At 49.9% G+C, this 21,397-nt stretch overlaps 2 protein-coding genes and 1 long non-coding RNA gene across 3 annotated transcripts; all 3 read left to right on the top strand.

The window, feature by feature from the left end:
* The first annotated feature begins 90 nt into the window (after nt 1–90).
* Nucleotides 91–8,443, top strand: impdh2 (IMP (inosine 5'-monophosphate) dehydrogenase 2). The gene is given in 15 exon segments (XM_047016894.1): nt 91–661; nt 1,961–2,009; nt 2,110–2,211; nt 2,337–2,411; nt 2,746–2,952; nt 3,077–3,164; nt 3,526–3,680; nt 3,682–3,726; nt 3,817–3,907; nt 4,021–4,116; nt 6,177–6,320; nt 6,614–6,758; nt 7,448–7,591; nt 7,779–7,862; nt 8,163–8,443. Coding segments are annotated over 15 exon segments (1,545 nt in total). The 5' UTR covers nt 91–563; the 3' UTR covers nt 8,185–8,443.
* A 744-nt stretch (nt 8,444–9,187) lies between these two features.
* Nucleotides 9,188–11,069, top strand: LOC124464958. Its single transcript, XR_006955775.1, has 2 exons — nt 9,188–9,532; nt 10,220–11,069. It is a non-coding gene; the product is annotated as an uncharacterized LOC124464958 (long non-coding RNA).
* A 490-nt stretch (nt 11,070–11,559) lies between these two features.
* On the top strand, nt 11,560–20,176 carry dalrd3 (DALR anticodon binding domain containing 3). The gene is made up of 13 exons (XM_047016895.1): nt 11,560–12,008; nt 12,680–12,984; nt 13,175–13,476; nt 13,589–13,671; nt 13,876–13,977; nt 14,355–14,419; nt 14,509–14,567; nt 14,747–14,829; nt 15,594–15,720; nt 16,671–16,729; nt 16,840–16,956; nt 17,059–17,127; nt 18,899–20,176. The coding sequence occupies exons 1-13, from the start codon at nt 11,772–11,774 to the stop codon at nt 19,016–19,018; spliced, it is 1,728 nt and encodes a 575-aa protein (XP_046872851.1). The 5' UTR covers nt 11,560–11,771; the 3' UTR covers nt 19,019–20,176.
* The last annotated feature ends 1,221 nt before the right edge of the window (nt 20,177–21,397 follow it).

The following is a 21,397-nucleotide window of genomic DNA, read 5'->3' as shown; positions in this document are numbered from 1 at the left end:
AAGAGCGTAGTAGCACCTCTGCTGCTTATTGGGGTCAGTCTCTTCAGTCCAAATATAAACACACAGTCATCATGCGCCAGAGATATTATTAACTGCTCCAGTGCCCCTTGTCCTTTTATGTGTGCTGTACTGTCCTGGCCTCGCCAACGTCTTTGGGTGACACAGTATTCCAAGACGCCCTCTAGCGGGCAAGATTGTTGTAGCTGCGTAACACGGAAGTGACGACCAAGTCCATGCTGTAGGGGTCCGTGATAGTCCTGCCTGGAAAAGACCGTAAGTAAGAACACGTGCAGCCGCCAAAAGACACAACGTCTAGGAGGACATGACAGCCCTAGAAGATCAAGGCCGAACATAAAATAGGAAAGCAAACGCATTTCTATTAAACCAAATGTCTGTGGATTAGATCCTGGGGGTAATTTGTAGGAAAGGAACTCTGGACGTCTAAACCTGTGACACCGATCTAATTTAGTCAAGATACGAAAGTTGACGGTGTCTGGCTATCTGCCATACGTTTGTACACACGGGACTAACTGCGAAGCTTGAACAGACTAACATTGTTCATTATGGCGGACTACTTGATCAGCGGTCAAACTGGGTATGTCCCAGAAGATGGACTCACTGGTAACCAACTCTTCAACTGCGGGGACGGCCTCACCTACAAGTAAGGACACCAAATTGGCGGCATGACTTAATGTGGAATTCCCATATATACGCATTATATCAGTGCCACCATTTAAGTTATCGCTAAATCTACAGCATTTCTACTGCAGAATAAAATGTGCTTGACAAGCTAGTGAGGTTACTAGTCTAACTAATACATTTAATATTTACAGGCTAAGATTGTAACTAGTACTTAGTAGCCTAGCCTGCAACTGATAATGTTGCTAGCAGTCGTTAATAGCAAACCCTCTGTCTTGGATGTCGTTTTTTCGGTGTGCATATAGATGTGTGCCTCGTGCTGGGAAGAAAAGTAGTTTGGCTTGATATTAAGATCAAAACAAAAGTGCAATCATCTGTATCTTGCAGTAGCTTGCTAGCTAATGTCTTGACAACGTGTTAATTGAGCGAGTTACGCCCACCACTGACACCAGACAATGGTGTTGCACACAGCAGCAAAGAGCGGACCAACAAAAACCTGTCTGAATCCCCCTTTCTTGGTCATATCGTAATTAAATATGGACAGATAAACACACGCACGAGGAGTGTGACCTTTATCTGTATTTACATCCAAGGCAGGCAGCTTAACAAAAGTTAGCAACTTTAGCTAGGAGGGACACACACATTGTCACAAAGTAAATGGCCGGTGTCCAGCTAGCCAGCATAATTTATAATGACACCAGGAAAAGCAGGACCCATTCTTGTCATACTCAAGTCCAAGAATTTGGGCTATATTTAGCCTTGTAACACCGAGTCACATGCCACATCCACATCGATATCTCTCTTCTTTCCTCGGGGTCAGTCGTGAACTGTCCTGTTACTATCCTGTCCCCCAGAACAACCCTATGTTGTGCAGTGTGTAACAGGTCTTGAAATAGCCTGGTCATATAATCCAGGGAAACACAATCCCTTTTGGACTCCGAGCGTCGCAGGTCTGTATCCTCAGAACACAGTAGGCTACTGCAGGAATGTGTTTACCTCCCTTAAACAGACAGCTGTGTACCTCCCATGCTGAGACACTGTGTGACCACGCGCGTCACATGTCGAGTCAACATCTGCCCCTGGGGTCGAGCTGCATAGATGGAGGGGTTCAGGCATTGGTGGGAGTCAGACCTGTGATTGCACAACACCCAGAGTTGTAGCAGGATAATGTGGCACATGTGGCCTCCTAACACATGCTCTGATGATGTGAAATGTTGAATGTTTCCTATGTAGTGCGTGTGCGTGCGCGTGTGTGTGTAGGTTGACGTACCAGAATATGACTGTGCCTGCTCTGACCCTGCTCCTCTGCTCTCTCTCACAGTGACTTCCTGATTCTGCCTGGGTACATTGACTTTGCATCAGACCAGGTGGTGAGTGGACCAGATCTCCTCCTATCTTTCCCTGGAATTCATTTCGTCTTTTTGTATAACTCGATGGTGATGATGATGATGATGATGGTATTATGACTAGGACCTGACGTCAGCCCTGACCAAGCAAATCACCATGAAGACTCCCCTGGTTTCCTCTCCCATGGACACGGTCACCGAGTCCAGCATGGCCATCGCGATGGCAGTGAGTACTCTGGCACTAGGACCCGGGAGGCTAAGCCCCGTGGTGTCGGGGAGTCCGAGACGGTGGTGGGAACGCTTTGTGTCACTTTTCAAATGAAGGCACTCACCTGCTGTGTCTTCTCCCAGCTAACAGGCGGTATCGGGTTCATTCACCACAACTGCACCCCAGAGTTCCAGGCCAACGAAGTACGCAAGGTCAAGGTAAACCCCCCCCCCCCCCCCCCCTACTTATTGGATGTTTTTGGATTGTTTGTCTGTCACTCACGATTTCTGTTTCTCGGTGTGACCCAACCTCCCCCACCCACCCACTCACTGTCTGGTGTCGTTCAGCTGTCCCAGGAGACTGAGATACCGACCTGTTCTTTCCTTCCCCGTCTCTCACTCTCTCTCTTCATACATTGTCTTCTCTCTTTTAATGCTCGGGTCATGTGTGTGCTCTACAAGAACCCCGGTAGAAATACTCAACCCTATAGATTAATAGTTCCCCCCCTTCCACTCCCCTCCCCTCCCCCCCCCCCCCTCTCCCTTTCCCCAGAGGTACGAGCAGGGCTTCATCACGGACCCGGTGGTGATGAGCCCGTCTGAGCACGTGCGCGACGTGTTCCAGGCCAAGGCTCGCCACGGCTTTTGCGGCATCCCCGTCACGGACAGCGGGCAGATGGGCGGCCGCCTCGTCGGCATCATCTCCTCCCGAGACATCGACTTCCTGAAGGGGGAGGAGCACGGCCTTCCCCTCAGCCAGGTGAGGCGGGGCTTGGGGTCATGGTGCTGACCAATGGGGAGGCTTTGGTTTGACCTTCCTGTGTCGGGTTTGTTCATCGCCTTCCTTCCTTCATTCCTCTTCATGTCCCCCCCCCCCCCCTCAGGTAATGACCAAGCTGGAAGATCTAGTGGTGGCCCCGGCCGGAGTGACACTGAAAGAGGCCAATGAGATCCTGCAGAGGAGTAAGAAAGGTGAGGGGCGAGAAGCCTTCATCCATACAGCTCTTCATCCATACAGCTCTTCATCCATACAGCTCCTCATCCATACAGCTCTTCATCCATACAGCTCTTCATCCATACAGCTCTTCATCCAAACAGCTCTTCCTCCATACAGCTCTTCATCCATACAGCTCTTCATGCATACAGCTCTTCATCCATACAGCTCCTCATCCATACAGCTCTTCATCCATACAGCTCTTCATCCATACAGCTCTTCATCCACGCAGATATGTACAGCTCTGGGTAAACATCTCTGTGATTCATCCTGTTTATATTCATCTTTGTGTGTGTGTGTGTGTGTGTGTGTGTGTGTGTGACTGCTCCCCCCCGGTAGGTAAGCTACCCATAGTGAACGAGGAGGGCTGCCTGGTGGCCATCATCGCGCGGACGGACCTGAAGAAGAACCGAGACTTCCCCCTGGCCTCCAAAGACTCCCGCAAACAGCTGCTCTGCGGCGCCGCCATCGGGACGCACAACGACGACAAGTACCCGCCTGGACCTGCTGGTGCAGAGCGGCGTGGACGTGGTGGTGCTGGTAAGACTGTGTGGGTGTGGCAGGCAAAGGTGTGGGTGTGTGTGTGTGTGTGTGTGTGGGTGTCACTAAGCCCTCTTCTGGTTTATTCAGGACTCCTCTCAGGGGAACTCCATCTACCAGATCAACATGATCAAGTACCTCAAGGAAAAATTCCCCCAGATCCAGGTCATCGGAGGCAACGGTGCGATGCTTCGCCATGCACACACACACACGCATACGTCTCTACCCATCTGTTTACCATGCTGTCCAGGCGTCCTGATGTTGTGTGTCTCTGTCTCCCCCTGGCTGTCTCAGTGGTCACTGCAGCGCAGGCGAAGAACCTGATTGATGCTGGCGTGGACGGCCTGAGGGTGGGCATGGGCAGTGGCTCCATCTGCATCACTCAGGAAGGTGAGCTCCACCACTGGTGGGTGTACCCCTTAGACCCTCCCCCACTGTTCTCTCTCAGCCAATCTGAAGCTGCCAGATGAGAGATCGTATGCGAGTTGTGCCCCTCGCTCTCCAGGTAGATTTGTGATCAGTGAGTGAAATGCCAGCATATTTTCTCTCTCTCTCGCTTTCTCTTTCTCTCTCTCTCTCTCTCTCTCTCTTTTCTTTCTTCCTTTCTTTTCTCTCTGCATTCCAATTTTGTGATAGGCTGCCCGAATAGGATACAATAGATTTGGGTTCATTCTGCATTCAACCGTTTTACAGAATTGAAATTGGGGAGACTGAAATGGGATTGAGCCTCCAAACGTCACTCTATGCAAGCCTGATGTGACCATTCTCAAAACTATTCCAAAGTATTTATTCCAATCATTCTGGTATTTGGTGGTTCAGTTCAGCCCTCACTGAAAAATGCCATATTTTTGGGAGAATTCTTTCTTCCTGCGCTTACGTGTTTTGTGTCTTTCACCCTAACCACTCTTCTTCTGTCATTCTGGCCATCTCTTGTTACTTCTCTTCTTCCTTTAGTCGTACGTTCTCATTTTCTCTCTCATGTGTCTCCATTTTCTGTGTCTCCTTGCCTACTTTTACACATTCCATACCTCCTTTTTTCCGTCTGTGGTCCCACATACCTTTTCTGCATCATCTCTCTGTTTCTCTTCCTCACGTTCTCCCTCTTCCATTCCCTGGTCTCACCTCGCCTCTGTCTCTCTCTAGCGCCCCTAAGTGTCCCTCCTGGTATAAAGCTCCACAGCCCCAAAACCCCAACCACTGTTACGGGATTCTCCAGTAAGTCCCTCCCACCCGCCTCCTGCGCTGGGTTTCCATTGGCTCCACTACCACACTGTTCCCGCCCCCCTTCACAGCCTGCTGTATTGGTTGGTTAACAGCTCTGCATCAGTAGTCGTAGAAGCTGGTTTTGGGGTTTTGGATGCTTGTCCCTGTGTCGTCGACTAATCTGTCCGTCACAAGGATCTCTGGATTGTGAGGTCATCACTGTGAGACGTGCACTGCCTTTAGGGGACATGAAGTGGGTCTTTTGGGATTTTATTTATTTATTATAAGTTTGGAGCACTTCATATCATATACACTGACATATCATATACACTGACATGTCTAATCAGCCCGCCCCTCCCATCAGCCCTCCCCCCCCCCCCCCATTGGAAAGCACTAGAAGAATCTGACCTGTGTGGACTTTGACCAGTGTCGTCCTCCTGAGTATCTCTTAGTGTAGATACCCTGGGGGTGTCATGTGACCCGCTCGCCTGAATCGGGGCCCATTCCTCCACCATGTGGGGGAGGGGAGGGGGGGGGATACAGCTCACTGTAGTCTAACACCCCCTGCTGTGCTAACACCTCGCCTGGCCACGCGGCTGACTCTCCACCAACCGTCCGTTGTGTGTTCGCTTTCCCCGGCTCTCCCTGTGCCGACAGAGAGGTGCATGCCTCCCATTGGCTGTCAGCGCGCTGCCGCTTTTTTCTAAAGAAGGAGTCTGTTGTCACTGTCGTACCGCGGCGTCGCGGCGCCGTTCGTGCATCGTCGGGTCCCTCGCGCAGGCTTTGATCGAAGACCTCATTTTGGTGCGGAGAAATTCGACGGAGGAGGGCGAGAGAGAAAGAGAGTGGAGGAGGGAGGGGGAGGGGAGGGGGGGGGGGGGTCGAAAGGCTGTTCTCATGTTTCCCTGCTCCCTTTGATGTGCTTGCCGCCGACGTCCCCGATGAACGTGGGAGGCAAGAGATTAAAGGGAGAGTTAGTTTAGATTCACTGCACTGGACGGATAGGGGCCCTGAAAATAGTCCGCAGTCGAGCTGGCAACTCAAGTTCTGGCAGGACTTAACAATGAGTCAACAGGAAGTGAGTGTGCAACTTGTTCTTCCTCACCTTCAAACCTAGCCCAGATGGTCCGACGGCAAAGTCCTCCATCAAGCCAATCAAGCGAGACGACACGGCGAGGACGCGTATTGTAGAGTGTACCGCAGTGTGGCTCCGCCCCGTGCTAACGACCCCCCCTCCTCTACCCCAGTGTTGGCGTGCGGCCGGCCCCAGGCCACGGCTGTGTACAAGGTGTCGGAGTACGCGCGGCGGTTCGGCGTGCCCGTCATCGCCGACGGCGGGATTCAAACCGTGGGCCACATTGCCAAGGCCCTGGCCCTTGGGGCCTCCACGGGTAGGTGACGCACGGACGCGCACACACACGCACAGGGTTAGGGTCACTGAAGAAGCCTCTTTCAATACATAACCAGGGCTGTTGACTGTATGTCTTCTCTTCTCTCTCTCTCCCCTGCCTCTCCTCTCTCTCAAACTGTCGCCCTCCAAATTAAAGCAGAAAATGCCCCAAATACACCTTCTAGAAAAAAAGGAACGACAGCTAACCGATGCCATGTGTGTGTATATGAACATATCCCTCCCCTTCCTCCTGTTCCCCGGGGTCACGACCCGGCACTTGTCCTGCTCCTCCAGTGATGATGGGCTCCCTGCTGGCTGCCACGAGTGAGGCTCCCGGGGAGTACTTCTTCTCTGACGGCATCCGGCTCAAGAAGTACCGAGGCATGGGCTCTCTGGACGCCATGGACAAGAACCTGGGCTCCCAGACACGATACTTCAGGTACGGCAGGAACATGGAGCACTCGTGACAACGCAGCCGTACTAGTAACGATATGGTGTTACAGCCGTACTAGTAACGATATGGTGTTACAGCCGTACTAGTAACGATATGGTGTTACAGCCGTACTAGTAACGATATGGTGTTACAGCCGTACTAGTAACGATATGGTGTTACAGTCGTACTAGTAAAGTTATGGTGTTACAGTCGTATTAGTAACGATATGGTGTTACAGTCGTACTAGTAACGATATGGTGTTACAGTCGTACTAGTAACGATATGGTGTTACAGTCGTACTAGTAACGATATGGTGTTACAGTCGTACTAGTAACGATATGGTGTTACAGCCGTACTAGTAACGATATGGTGTTACAGCCGTACTAGTAACGATATGGTGTTACAGTCGTACTAGCAACCATGCGGCAGCACTAGTGACAATGCAGCCGTATTTGTAATGATATTGTGTCGCAGTAATGCTAGTAACCATGCAGCAGTACTAGTAACCGTAGTGTTAGTCGTACTAGTAACCATGCAGTGATACAGCTGTACTGACGGCAGCGCAGTGTCGTACGTAGCGACACGGGGGTACTGAAGTAACTCCGTCTGTCCTCCGCTGTCCCTCCTCCTCCTCTCTCCCCATGTCCTCCCTCCCTGGCCTCCTCTCCTGCCGTCCCTCTCCCTCTCTCTCCCAGTGAGTGTGACAAGATCAAGGTGGCCCAGGGCGTGTCGGGGGCGGTGCAGGATAAGGGCTCTATCCATAAGTTCATCCCCTACCTGATCGCTGGCATTCAGCATTCCTGCCAGGACATCGGGGCCAAAAGCCTGACCCAGCTCAGGTACAGCACACACACACACGCCGCACAGACACTATTACAAGCACAAATGAATGACAAGAGTACTTCCTGAGAAACCCGCTTTTCATTTTCTGACATGCTGTGGGTGTCATTGTTGACCCCCCCCCCCCCCTGTCATTCAGGCTGATGTAATGTAGCGTAACATTGAACCCCCCTTTTTACCTTGCAGGGCTATGATGTACTCTGGAGATCTGAAGTTTGAGAAGAGAACAACGTCTGCCCAGATGGAGGGAGGGGTCCACAGCTTGCACAGGTACTGACTCACCCCCCCCCTCACACACACACACACACTCACAAACTCTCACACACACACACAATGAGGTGTTCGAGCATGATTTGGAGTGTGAGCTTTTCACTTTAGATTTGCCAACCTTGTCTCACTTCCACAAAACCTTCCTCACACACACACACACGCACACTCCTCCACCCAGCATCAACCCGTACGCAGACAGTGTCCCCCCCCACAATTACACACTTCCTCTTTTCGCCTCAGTTTCTGCCTTTAAACTCAACTCACCAGCTCCCGTGTCTCTTTCTCTGTCTTCCCCCACAGCTACGAGAAGCGCCTGTTTTAAGGATGAGTTTTGGAGTGTTTCAGACCCGTATGCAAAATACACTGACGCACACATGCACACACACACACACCACCTGTCTTCCTGCCTGTTGTTCCCAATGCTGAGGAAGGGAGAGCAGATCCTGTCAGTGCTTCAGTATTGGATGGTGTTCCGGAGTGTTCTCTGGTGCCTTCAGTGTCCTTGTGAGCTGGCACCGTGTCCTGACTTCAACCCAGAGGTGTTGACGGTTTCAAATAAAACAGATTTCTTTTCCACAAGCCTCGTCTGTCTCTAGTGTCTTTATTTCTGAATAGATAGGCTTGTGCCGGGGGATGTGAGACTGTGTCTGTCAGGGAACACATGGGAGCCATCTCATCCATCCAAGGGCACAGATTTGGTTCGAACATTAGGGGGGTTGAAGTAACGTAACACAACATTAATAATATTCAAACATTGTTGTTATTTCCCCCGAATCCCCCCCCCCCAAAAAAAACGCCCTTGCAACGCCCTTGCATCCATCAACTGAAGTCTGGACAGATGTTACTTTATTAAAAGAGTGATGCATGTATCTCTGGGCCCTGGACTCCCTGAATTCTCGGGAAGAGCAACCTTGCCTTCTCCCTGTACTAGTTCTACCTCTCCTCCGTGTAAAATAACGAGGAAACAAATGCGCCGTCGTTCATACACACTCCCAAGTCCGGGGTTCGTCTTCCAAACTGGAAAGGAATGAGGGGTGAACTTCCAGAGTGTTCCACCAGAGACCGTGTTGGACCTTGACCGGGTGTCTGAAGGGGAACCGGGCCTGCCTGTCCCAGCAGGTCTCTGGGGGGTACTTCCGAATCCACCGGACTTTCCAGACGCCGTCTCCAGTCATGCCCCACTGGACACACCTGGCCTGTCCCGCCCTCCTGGTTCTGCCCTGCCCCTCGTCGACAGGTGTTTCTAACGAACTCCTCCATGCGACCAACAGGAGGCCCGACAGTGTAACACATATACATGTTCTGCACATAAAGGTACACAAATATGTTATTTCATCAAGAAAACAACCAGTGAAAAATGCCTGAAAGTGATGTATCTCATGCAAATCATGTGAGTGGGAACATGCAGTAAATCCAGGAAGCATCAAATGTGCTTGTGTTGGATGACAGGACAAGGATGGGAGGAGGCGGAGAGAAGGAGGAGTTTTGGGTCAGTTGCTCAGGAGAAGTGAAAGTGAAATAGAGCTGTGTATATAAGAGCGTGGAAGAGGAAGTCAAGACGTATTGTATAAATAGAGCAGCTTCACGTGCACACACACATACTGACACAAACATGCAGGAGCTGGAGACGGAGCAGAGGGGAGACTGGAGAGAACGTGAGGCCGGACGAGGTAATTTCGACATGAAGATATGTTGGCTTTACTTACTTTCAAGCAGGTTTCATTCAGTTAACCTGTGCTTTCGCACCTTTTACGTGTCAGTTCTTTCCGTTTTCCCTCTCACTTCTGCGCACACACACAGCATTGGTATCGATTGAAGACGTCGAGTACTCAGTCAGTTGGAAGTTTCTCTTTCACCCTAAGGCTTCAATGACAAAGTGAAAGTGGACTCCTTACTCATCTCTTTTCCTCTCTTTCATTCTCTTTTCGTCTCCTCAGAGCTGTTCTCTTTGTTTTTGGTTCGATCTTGACTCAATTTCTCAACAGAATGAGCGTCAAAAGTCTGATCCCTTATCTTTCTTCTTGGTCTTCCTCTCGTTACTATTTAATCTCTTCATCTGTTCCTCCTTCGAATTGTACACTGTGACCTTGTCTGCACTCTCTCAAGAAACAAAACTGGTTTTTCAAGATGGAATGGGATGGGACAGAAGTTGTTTTACTCTTTATGAAATGTGCTATATAAATAAAGTCTTACTTACTTACTTACTTACTCTGAAGTTGTCAAAAACCACAGTGAGGAGCACTTCAGCCATCAAGTTGACGTCATTTAATTTCCTTTCTTGTCATGTTGTATAATGGTTGTACTGTGTGTAATGTGACAGAGATAAGATGTGAACCAATGTTCATCTGTGCTAAAAGGTCACAGAGGCTCTGCTATCGACTCCAGGGTGAGAATAGGGCCTGGGGACAGCGGTGGACTGCTCAGCGGACGTCCAGGTATCGAACTCCGATCTCTCTCATGCAAGCGTGAACGATTATCATTAGACCAAGAGTAGAATCACAAAAAAAAGACAGGGTTCTGAACCAACACTGTTGGGTGTCTGCTGAAGCCTTAGAAGCCTTGTTATTGATCTGATAGGCCTATTGGTCTGACGGTAGCGATTCAGGTTTGGACCCAGGTCTGGTTGGCAGGTGGAGTGGTAACGGAACCCACAAAGCAGCTGTGACTCAGACCACCAGCTGGTTGTTGGTTCCGTTTTCATCCTGACCCGCAGAACGTCGACTCACTCAGCAGTGGACACGCTCCTCAGGTGCTGAAGTTAGGGCCATTGTTACAACCCCAACCTGGTCATGAGGATGTTGAAAGCCCTTCGTGGAGTCGTTTTCCCCATGTTTAGTTACCAACAAAATATGTTACCGTTCAAGATTTACAAGTAAAAATTCACGCTTTCTAATAAATAATTGATTTTTCTTTTGTTGTTGGAAATGAATGGTTGTCTGGTCGGTCAGAGGGACTGAGAAAGGTTCTGGTCAGGGTGATGTTCTTCAATGACACGTTTTCTCCCGGATTGCTAAGCTCACTGACGCCACCGGGAATCTCGTGTCAGTCAAGAATGGCCCCACTAACAGGGAATGGCACCTTCACACTGACCTGGCTCTGTTGAATATATAGACCATGCTGAAAATGTACTATCAAAGTATGATTTGTATGGACTTTTTTTCTTGTATGCTGTAAATCCTATAATGAAATAAATAAAATTCACTCCTTCATCTATTGCATCATAGCCTTCATTGAGAAGTTTGATTGTGTGTGAAGTTTTATCATAATATTGTCATAATTTATTAATCATACATAGTTAGTTATATTTAATATATATATATATATATTTATATATATATTTATATATACATAAGTTTAATGATACTGGTTTCTGAACGCAGTGAATTATGGAAATGTGGCTACTTTACACATAATTGGTGTTCTTAGATAGTATGAAAAGAGACACAACTTAAGGTGGCGCTATTTCCACACCAATATTTCAAATAAATAATTAACAGATATTGTATGATAAATAAAAACTGAATAAAGGAAATAGTATAATAGACAATCATCATGATATGATATATGATCATATCATGATGATCAATGATCATTTTAGGTTAGGCCTACCTCAGACAGGAGTCCTCACTGAGGATGGAATGAGACCAAACTCAAGATGGCGCTATTTCAACAGCGATATTGCCAGCCCTGTATTTACAAGGAAATGGTTCATGGGGAAACAAAATGTGCACTTACAGTTCCGCATCGTGTATAGCCAATGCAGTGTTTAACAGCCAATACAAGATCGATGGGCGACTTAGTGTAGAAGCTCCCACGGATGTTTTAGACCAGATCACGGCGGTGGCTACAGTTGAGTTTATTTGAAGAGGTTCTCACGTTATGACAAGATAGCAAGCTAAGGCTGCCTGGATGGAGAACATTGAGGAATCGTCGCCGTTTCGGATCACCCCGACCGTCCAGGCTTTGGGCTCCGCATTACGGGGAGAACATGAAAATCTACGCGGTCCAAACGGTCCAGCCAGCGGTGACAGGATCAATGGCGAGCCAGAGAAGCTTTGGTTCAAAGAAAGCAGCGCGAAGAACCTTAGAAACAGGGACTTCTTGTCGCCTACTACCGTTTTAAATACACTGTACGCGGAGGAACAGGTCTGTGTATTTGCCTGTGGAGCTATTACTGTATTACTTTGCAATTTCATAATCCGCATATTTTGTAACGTATATTTGGCGATTGACATTGAATTGTTTGCAGTTGGGTGCACATGATTTGAACGCATGGCTTGACAGCAGCACTGACAAGCACTGTTGTCTCCAGCACACGCTGACTTCCTTTGACAGGTTGAAATCTCGAGGGAGGACGAATAATTTCACACCACTGCCAGTTTAACATTCATCCACACGATGCATGTGAACGAAACAAAACTAATAATGGTTCGTTAGTTAGACCATTGACATTGTCATCATCGACAAAACATCCCAACCCTGCGGCAGCTATTATTAACCCCTGACTGCCAGATGCAATGTAGGTCACACAGACAGAGAGAGGCATAGTCATTGAGTCAAGCAAAAGATGTAATGATAAACAGTTTCTCAGCAAAATCTGCTGCTGTAGCATAGAGAATGTAATCAGTTTGATAGAATTCGAGGGAATTCCAACCGCAGCACGGATTACAAGCCATTCAAAACATGTGGCTGAACGTGACCCACAACATGCTTCCAACCAAATCATGGCAAATCATGGGCCTTAAAAGTTCCCTCTCTTCACTTCTTTTGGTCAGAGTTCCAGAGAGAACATTCACTCATTGTTCTTGTCTTTCCAGGTCCCCCCCTCCGTAATGAGCCGTGTCTTGTCCCTGCGGGGGCCTGGGGTGCTGCCCCTGGCCGGGGGGGAGGTCATGGGAGAGGGACTGAGGGTGAGGGTGGACCGCCCCACTGCCTTCAGGCAGGTCCTGGCTGGGGCAGCGGACTACCTGAAGCCCTCTGGCCAGAGACAGGGTGGTGTGGTGCTCAACTGCCCCGCCCTGCATCCCAAACCAAGTGCACCTTCCCCGGATACGCTGACCCTGGGCCAGCTGCGCACAGTGCTGCTCACAGACCACCTGGGGGCGCTGCTGAGGAGACAGGGGTGAGTCCGTCCCTGTCAACTGGAGGAGAGGAAGCCATACATCTGTGCTCCTGTGTGAATGCCCTGGGCACATACAGACATGTTGTAGGTGTGACTGACTCTGAGTGTGGCCACGCCTTGTAGCTACACCCGTGTCCGTTGCGTCGCTATGTTGACATCATTCGAATCCTTTCTCCTTTCTCCGTTCTAGGTATGCTGTCGCCTTTTGCCCTGCGCTCCCCGAAGGAAGTGACACGATCGTCTTCCTCCGCATGCTGGGCATCGATTGGCCGACGGTCCCCTCCAGCTGGACCAATGAGGATAGAGAGGAGAGGCTGCTGGGAGCGTTGCGGAGCAGTCCTTACAGGGACGTGGAGAGCGAGGGCCGGAGGGAGGGGCCGGGGAGGAAGGTGGAGGAGGGAGAGAACGAGAGGTCGCTGAGGGTCAACCTGAAGAGGGTGTTTCAGGAGGAGGGGTTGCTAGGATACGACCCCAGCCTGGGCACTTGTACAAGTGAGATGGGCTCCTGACTGTAACCTTTGACCCCCTCCACTATGGTTAGGAGTAGGGAGGTAGCTGACCTTTTCTGAGTGTGTGTGTGTGTGTTTGTATGATCTTTCCACAGTTCATCGAGACAGTGTGTGTCAAATGGCCCATCTAGACAGAGCTACTGAAGACTGCATCTCCTCCCAGAGTCACACACAGCAAGTGGGTAACACACACACATACATACACAGCCCTGGTCAGTATCTCTCACCCCCCATGTCACATCATCATCTACACATAAAACCAGTTTGAGCCCCAAATGAGTCATGTCCCGCACTGCAAACGGAACAAGATTACAAAAGAACCGAAATCAGCTTGGGAGAGGGCTGCCCACTCATGATCGGTCTCCGTGTCGCTGGCCAACAGGTTTCCATGGCGACGGTGTTGCATGTGACTTCCTGTCAGGATGAGTTTCGTCAGCAGCAGATCGCCATGCTGTGGAGAGCCAGCGGCGCCATGGCAACGCAGGTAGGCGCCACTCCCAGCCCACCTCGACATCAGTCAGACTGACGCCACAGTTCCATCAGGAGGACTTCTCTGTAGTCAGGGTAACCTCCCAGTGCCGGTCCCACAGTGCCAGGCAGGAGAAGGAATGGGCTGCATCAGCTCCGGGCTCAGTCTGGCTCTCCTTCATGCAACCCAGATTCACTCTCCCAACCTACTTCTCTGTCTGTCTCTGTCTCTCCCTTTATCTCTTTCTCCCTTTGTCTCTTTCCCTCTTCATCTCCCCTCCCCCCTCTTCTCCCTCTCCCCCTCCCTCTCTCTCTCTCTCTCTCTCTCTCTCTCTCTCTCTCTCTCTCTCTCTCTCTCTCTCTCTCTCCCCCCCCTCTCTGTCCCTCTCTCAGAGACATGTGGTGTGTGGTCCAGTGAAGACTCCGGGGACTCACCTCACTGCTGCCCAGTACCTCCAGTAAGACCCGGACTGTGTTGATGTCTCCAAGAGCTGTGTGTGTATGTGAGAGTCTGCACGTGCTTCAACGTTTGTGTGTGTCCCTCCAGGTTAAGAAGAGTCCAGATGAAAGAGGCTTCGGAGATGAAGTACGGCGAACAGGTGGAAGGTGAGCAGAAAGAGCTCTTTCCCGGAAATGAGTCCACGTGAGGAGCTGGAGCTGGGTGTCAAACCTGGGTCTCACCTACCGTTAGACCAAGGTCATCAAGATGCCTACCTGCCTACCTCCCCATCTGTCTGTCTGTCTCTGTCATGTTCTCTTTAATGGACTTGGGTCTCCCTCTTCAGGCAAGACTTGGGATGACATCATCAAGGTCATGACCTCTGCCACCATGAGGTTTGAGCTGCTGTCGACTGTCCACACCAGCCCTGTAAGTCTCCTCTGCTCTCTGTGTGTGTGTGTGTGTGCACGTGTATGAGGTGTGGTCAGTGTCACCGTTTAATATGCAAAGCGCACAGTAGCACCTGCACACGCCTCTGGCGTTCACACATACGCGTTACGTAGCCGTCACGCTAAAATGTATTTTATTAACGTGGGAACAACGTGTACGTGACGTGTCCTCTCCACCTGACATGCGCCTCCAACATGCGAGACTCACGCCCACGTGAACACCACGCCTAACTGTGGATGGATATCGAGGCGTGTGCGCACAGGCAGGTGTCATGTGCGCTGCGCATACTGACACGATTTGCGCGGCGCAGAAACGCCTGCGAACGCCTGCCCGCCTCGACGCGTGAGCTGTTAAGGCATGGCTGAAGTAGATCGCCGCTTCCAAATGGAAATGCCACCTTCGTGTGCACACACCTTTTTAAATTGAACGCACAAATTGCGCCTGTTTATACACACACCAAATGTTCTAACTGATAGATAGCATTTTCGAACTTTCTGTAAGGTGTAGTAGGCTATTAATTCCTCGCTTTCGAAAACTCGCCAGAGTAGCCCACGCGTAATTCACCTGTATCAGGTACGCTATGTTCTGTGTGCAGCTGCGCTGACACTGATTACACCCCATACATGTGTGTGTGAGGGTGTTGTACACGTGTGTGTGTGTTTGTGGTGCACAAGAAAACCCTTTGCATTGTGAAAGCCTGTGTGGTCGGTTGAGTCCTGGATGATTGACGGCTGTCTCCACAGGTCACGTTGGATGTTCAGAGGGAAGGGGGCGTGTCCACCAAGGGGCCCAGGGGCGGAGTCTTTGTCATGTATAACTGTGCCAGGCTGCACACTCTGTTTGACTCGTACGAGAGAGGGGTGGAGAAGGGTGAGCCAGACGCCACACACACACTCACACTTGCGCACACAAACGCACGAGTGAAGCCCAGTCATGACTCATCGGGGAGTTGTCCACAGTTTTCTGGGAGAAGCAGTAGTAAACGCAGCATCGAGTGTTCTCGCTTTGATCATCGAAGGCAACAAACGCACCTCGCGAACGCACCCCTCCGTTCTCCAGGGCGTTACTGAATTCAGGCCGAACCTCGCAACCCTTGCTACCGTGGATGCCTCTCCGTTTTTATACGCAACATTTTTTGTTGTTGTTTTTTGTTGTTGCTGTCATCAGTAAGCTTAAATTGACCTACATTTCAGTGACGTTCTCGAGAGATAAGACCTTGAGTTGAATCGACATGACTGTGCCAAACACAGCCTGGCTAACAGTAGGATACTGACAGGCTGTAACTCTTCAAACTGTTTACTCAGCACCACCCAGCGAGTCTTTAATACCGTCCTGGACAGTGAGCACTCTCTCTCCCCTCTCAATTAGGCTTTGGTTGCTGTTTTTATTGTTGGGATAAACACTATTCGGTTGCGTCGATTTGATGAGCGCCTGCTGTTCTTAAACAAGCTGTTTTTTACCCAAGCAAATTGCTTTTTATCCCTGTTGATGTCTGTCGGATATTTAGGCGTGTTTAAAAGCCTGTTTGCGGGAAGTGTGGACTTGTATGTAGGTTGATGACTTGTATTTGGATGAATGCTCGAAACTGCTGAGGCATGAATACAAACGGCAAAAGGGTGCAGGTTGCTTATGAGTTAGCCCGGTTACTCTGACGGGTGGGATGATGAAAATATGGTCGTTGAACGCACGTGTTTTGAATACAACGTGACGTTACTGTTGACACGTACTGGCTAGTGGCTTCACATGCAAGGTGAAGTACACACACACATTCATGCTGTCTTCCATTCTGTGTCGATGTTTTCACCTGTTGTTTCTTCCAGGGCTTTACCCGGAGATACCAGAGGGATCCACCTTAGACTTCTCATCTCTTAAAGAAGAGGTACGACTCTCTTCTTCCTTTGCTCTCTTCTCCTCCTCCTCCCCTGTTTGTCTCCTCTCTTGTCTTTTCATCTCTTCGTTCCCCCGGTCACGTTTCTTCTCCTCTCGCAGGGGGAGTGGTTGCTTCTGTTCAACTACTTAATTCCGTTCTCCGAGCTCCTGGACCAATCGGGGCAGGCGCTGGAGGGTGAAGGGGGCGTGGCCAGGGTCAACCTGAAGACTGAGCAGGTGAGGGCAACGTCAGGTCGAAGAGTTTACTGGATACTCTATGTGCTGTGTTGATCCTTGACGTCAGGTCTGTGCTGCTGTAATGTGTGTTCTGTCTCTCAGGTGTGTAAGTTCCTGGTCTCCCTGAGTAAAGACTTCAGCTCATACTACAACAGAGTCCACGTGCTCGGGGTGAGGAGCTGTGTGTGTGTGTGTGTGTGCGCAGGGCCGCCCATAAGGGGGGAACGCTTTCTGGGGCCCAGCCGCGATGCCAGCAATAATCATGTTCGTCCTAAATATTTTATGAAATTATAACCAATTTTATTTTGAACTGAAATACTCACCATCACTTAAAAAAAGCAAACATAAACATTGTATTGTTGCTTTAGTAAAATGGAACCTGTTTCATAATGAACCCCTTCCCCCCCCCTCTCTCCTAAAAATGGTATGAGTCGTTTTTTGTTTAGCGATGTCATTCATTGATCTAAGGTTAAGCATAATACTAATGTCAGAGTAGACTACATTTCGTTGCTATGCCAGGACCTGTTCAGAAATCGGGATATCAGAAAAGAAAGGAGAAAATAGGAGATAGCTAGCAAGGGCATTACCCCCAAATAAAAGTAATACGTATTTTTTCCAGTCAACTTTCAAAGGGCATTACCCCCAAATAAAAGTAATACGTATTTTTTCCAGTCAACTCCAAAAGAAGCTCCCAGCCAGGCTGCAGAGACGAGCAGCAGTAGCCACGATGCTAGCCAAGAGGAAGCTAGTTTGAGCAGAGCTGACACTGAGAAAGCGCATGGTCTGCGTTGCTCGTATTGCTCCGAGGATATTCTGCACTTTACCTGTAACTGTGGCAGGAGGAGAAAGGTCCTTCAGTAAACTCAATCATAAAAAATGACTTGCGCTCCACAATGAGCCAGGAGAGACTCAATCACAATACTTGCAATTGAGTGTGAAATGGCTAAACAAATTGACTTCAAATACATTATAAAAGACTTTGCATCCAGAAAGACAAGGAAGGTGGCTGTATAATAGGCAAAGATGAAGGCTAGTAAATTGCATCTTATACTAGGAAATGTGGTGTGAGTGTAGCAGATCTCAGTGTGTCAAATGATTGTGTCTGGCCCGGTGCCACACAAGTTGTTAAAGCCTCTCAGTTATATTTATAAAACGTTATGTTTACGTTTTATGTATAAAGATGTATTTGTTTTGCTATCATGTAGCTCCCATCACTGAGTGAGTCTCTCAGAAGAAAGAGCCAGAGCAAATTCCTTGTCTGTGCAAACTTTCATGGCGAATAAATCCCTTTCTTCTTCTGAGTGAGTCTCTCTCAGTTTACATATGTTTTATGTAGGAAGGAGAGAGCACACACGTGCATGCGTTGATATAAGTAAAGACCTATTAGGGAGCTGGGAACCTTTTCAGGGGCCCAGCAATTTCTATGGGCAGCCCTGTGTGTGTGTGTGGGTGGGTGTGCTGGGTGTGTTCTGTATAATGTTGATGGCTGTATAATGCCTACATATGTGTGTTTGGAAAAAGGGGGGGGGGGGTAAAGGATTTAATCTAATCACAGCAGTTTGAGTGTGGGTTTAAACAGAATGCCCAATGTTCCTCTGTCTCTCTGACAGTCACTCGCATGATCTAGAATCTAGATGCTGTCCCTTTTAGCTGTGTGTGTGTGTGAGCGTGCGTGTGAGCGTGTGTGTGACACAGACAGTGATTATTGCCTGACCTCTCCAGTCTGTTAACAACCAGTGACAGACCAGATAGTCCATCAGATGACAGCAGTTCACACACAGGTCACTGCTAAAATTAGTCGACAGTCTACTAGCTCTCTCTCTCTCTCTCTCTCTCTCTCTCTCTCTCTCTCTCTCTCTCTCTCTCTCTCTCGCTCTCTCATTTTCTCTCACTATTTTTCCGGTCTTTCTCACTTTTTCTGTCCCCCCCCCTCTCTCTCCAGGAGCCGTTGCCTCACCTCTTCAACCAGATGTTTTGTCGTCTCCAGCTGCTGCGAGCCTTGAGAGAGCTCTACCACACTGCCCTGGACACTCTGCACCTGCCCCCTATCCCCCAGCTATAGCCCCACCACAACTACCCCATCTGCCCCCTATCCCCCAGCTATAGCCCCACCGCTACAGCCCCACCACAACTACCCCATCTGCCCCCTATCCCCCAGCTATAGCCCCACCACCCCACCACGACCAGACCCTACCACAAAATGCCCCCCGAAAATCCCCTTGAGCACTAGAACTCCACCGTTGACCCCCCAACTGTTGTCCCAAATGCTCCCTATACCTCTAGTAGTGCATAGCCCTATAGTATTGGTATCCATACCTCAAAAACCCTCTGAAGAATTGTCCAGGATTCTTTCCCTGAACTGTACCCCCGTCCTCCAATTACCCCCCAATAACACTGGTATATGTGAGAAACACACACAGCTGTTCCCCATCCTCTTTCCAGAAGTCGTTCTATCGATGGTACCACACCCGACCCGCCTTGGAACGTTCCACAGTGCTATTCATTCATGTCTGAAGCGGTACGGTTTATTGCTGATATGACGTTCCAGCACACCGTTCTGAGCCCACGGTCTCACCCTGTGTCACCAGTGAGTCGGCCCCTCCACGAGTCTTACGACCCACCCTGAACGGGCTTCTGGGGCACGCGATGCATGTTTCCTGCTCCGGTCCTCTCCCAAGGGACCCCCATCCGCCCGTGTAGTGACTCTCCTCACACCCCAGCCCCTTCTCTCCCTCGCCGTCAAACCGATGGATAGACGAATACATACAGAAGGTGTTTTCCTGTCGGTCACTCCGGAAGGAAAAGGGTGGCGCGTGTAGGCACGCGCCATGGGAGCCCACCTGAGACGATCACGCGCCGTAGGAACCTGGGGCGTCTCGCCTTCCCAATCGCCGGGTTTGTCCTTTCCTTCTCAGGCTCGGACCACTCTAACTCTCTTCTCCTTGACCTCCCGTCTGACCCCTAACATCCTTGAATGGGAGAAATGGTTTGGCTCGCCTGATCGTAACTCTGACCATCGGATCATGTGTTTTTCTCCCACCCAAGGGAGCAAAGAAGGATGACCGTTTCCGTCAGGCTGTCCTGCAAGATTCTGTGCCATATTCGGTCTATCCAGCCTGTCTGCATGCACGCACACGTCCCCCATCGCCCTCATTATTTGTGCATCAAATGTATATTTTTAACCTACACGGTTGAACCAATAAATTATTGTTGACCTGAAGTGTGTGGGTTTGGTGTGTGTATGCATCATACTACCAGAGTGGGCATATGTTTCAACATGGCATCTGTTCACGTCACTGTGACAAATGTAGGGGGCAGAGGTCAATGAGGATGAATGAAACTATTACTTACCATAATTGATTGAGATTATGTCTACAACTACACTTAGTAGTTGCGTTCATGTCGCTCAAAACTGCACGTTTTGAAGCTTAAATGGTGGGACATGAAGGGACCTGGACTGAGGGACACAGGCCTGGCACGTGTGTGTTTGGATAGGGAGCAACAGTTTCGACATTCCTCATCGGCTGTTTACATTACATTTACATTTAGCAGACGCTCTTATCCAGAGCGCCTTACAGTGAGTACAGGGACATTCCCCCGAAGCAAGTAGGGTGAAGTGCCTTGCCCAAGGACACAACGTCATTTTGGCGGGGCGGGGAATCGATCCGCGACCTTCCGATTACTAGCCCGACTCCCTCACCGCTCAGCCATCTGACTCCACATCTCCACATCTGACTGTTTCCCAGTCCCACTGCACTGCTGTACAATGCTTTGGTCATCTACCGTGGACCGTCGGGCAGAGCGGTGATTACCCCTCCGTCTGTCCTCTTGACCCCCTGGCCCTGATGCAGGAACAGCTGGCCTCGGTGAGGCCTTCAATCATGGACTGATGCATCTGCCCTCCAGCCCCCTGTCCCCCCCCCCACACACACACACACATCTCCTACACACACACACTCACACAGTGCGTCTCCTCACACGCTGTCCTCCACTCTCCACCGCACACTCCCTCAGTGTACTTTGGTCCTCACACAAACACAGCTCTGTTCAGCGCGTGCACACACACACACTCCGGGGGTCTGGGCTGGGTGGCAGAAGGTTCATAGGGTGAGGAAGGAGTTCACTGCCTCCCTTCACAATTATGCAGCCGATGTTGCTCCGTTTTGTTCAGGACAGTAGAACAAGGCCGGCTTTCTCGCAGTCTTCTTAAAGTCCAGTGTCCCCACACCAACCAACAAGCAGAAAAACTCTAACCCAGAATTTGAGCCTTGACAACTTCAACGTTGCAGTACACCTTCATGGCCACATGGTGGGAGTCCTCCAACAGATTTCTCCCACCTGACAGCCAACCAGCCAGCGGCGCACCTCGGTTTGCTTTTCACCCTCCAATCAGATCCGGCTCTGCCTCAAACCCCCGCCCGCCTGTCAATCATCCCCTCAG

Source organism: Hypomesus transpacificus, unplaced genomic scaffold (assembly GCF_021917145.1).
Source record: "Hypomesus transpacificus isolate Combined female unplaced genomic scaffold, fHypTra1 scaffold_426, whole genome shotgun sequence".
NCBI classification, from domain to species: domain Eukaryota; kingdom Metazoa; phylum Chordata; class Actinopteri; order Osmeriformes; family Osmeridae; genus Hypomesus; species Hypomesus transpacificus.
Note: the sequence above shows the minus strand (reverse complement) of the source record. Positions and strands in the feature narration are given on the sequence as shown.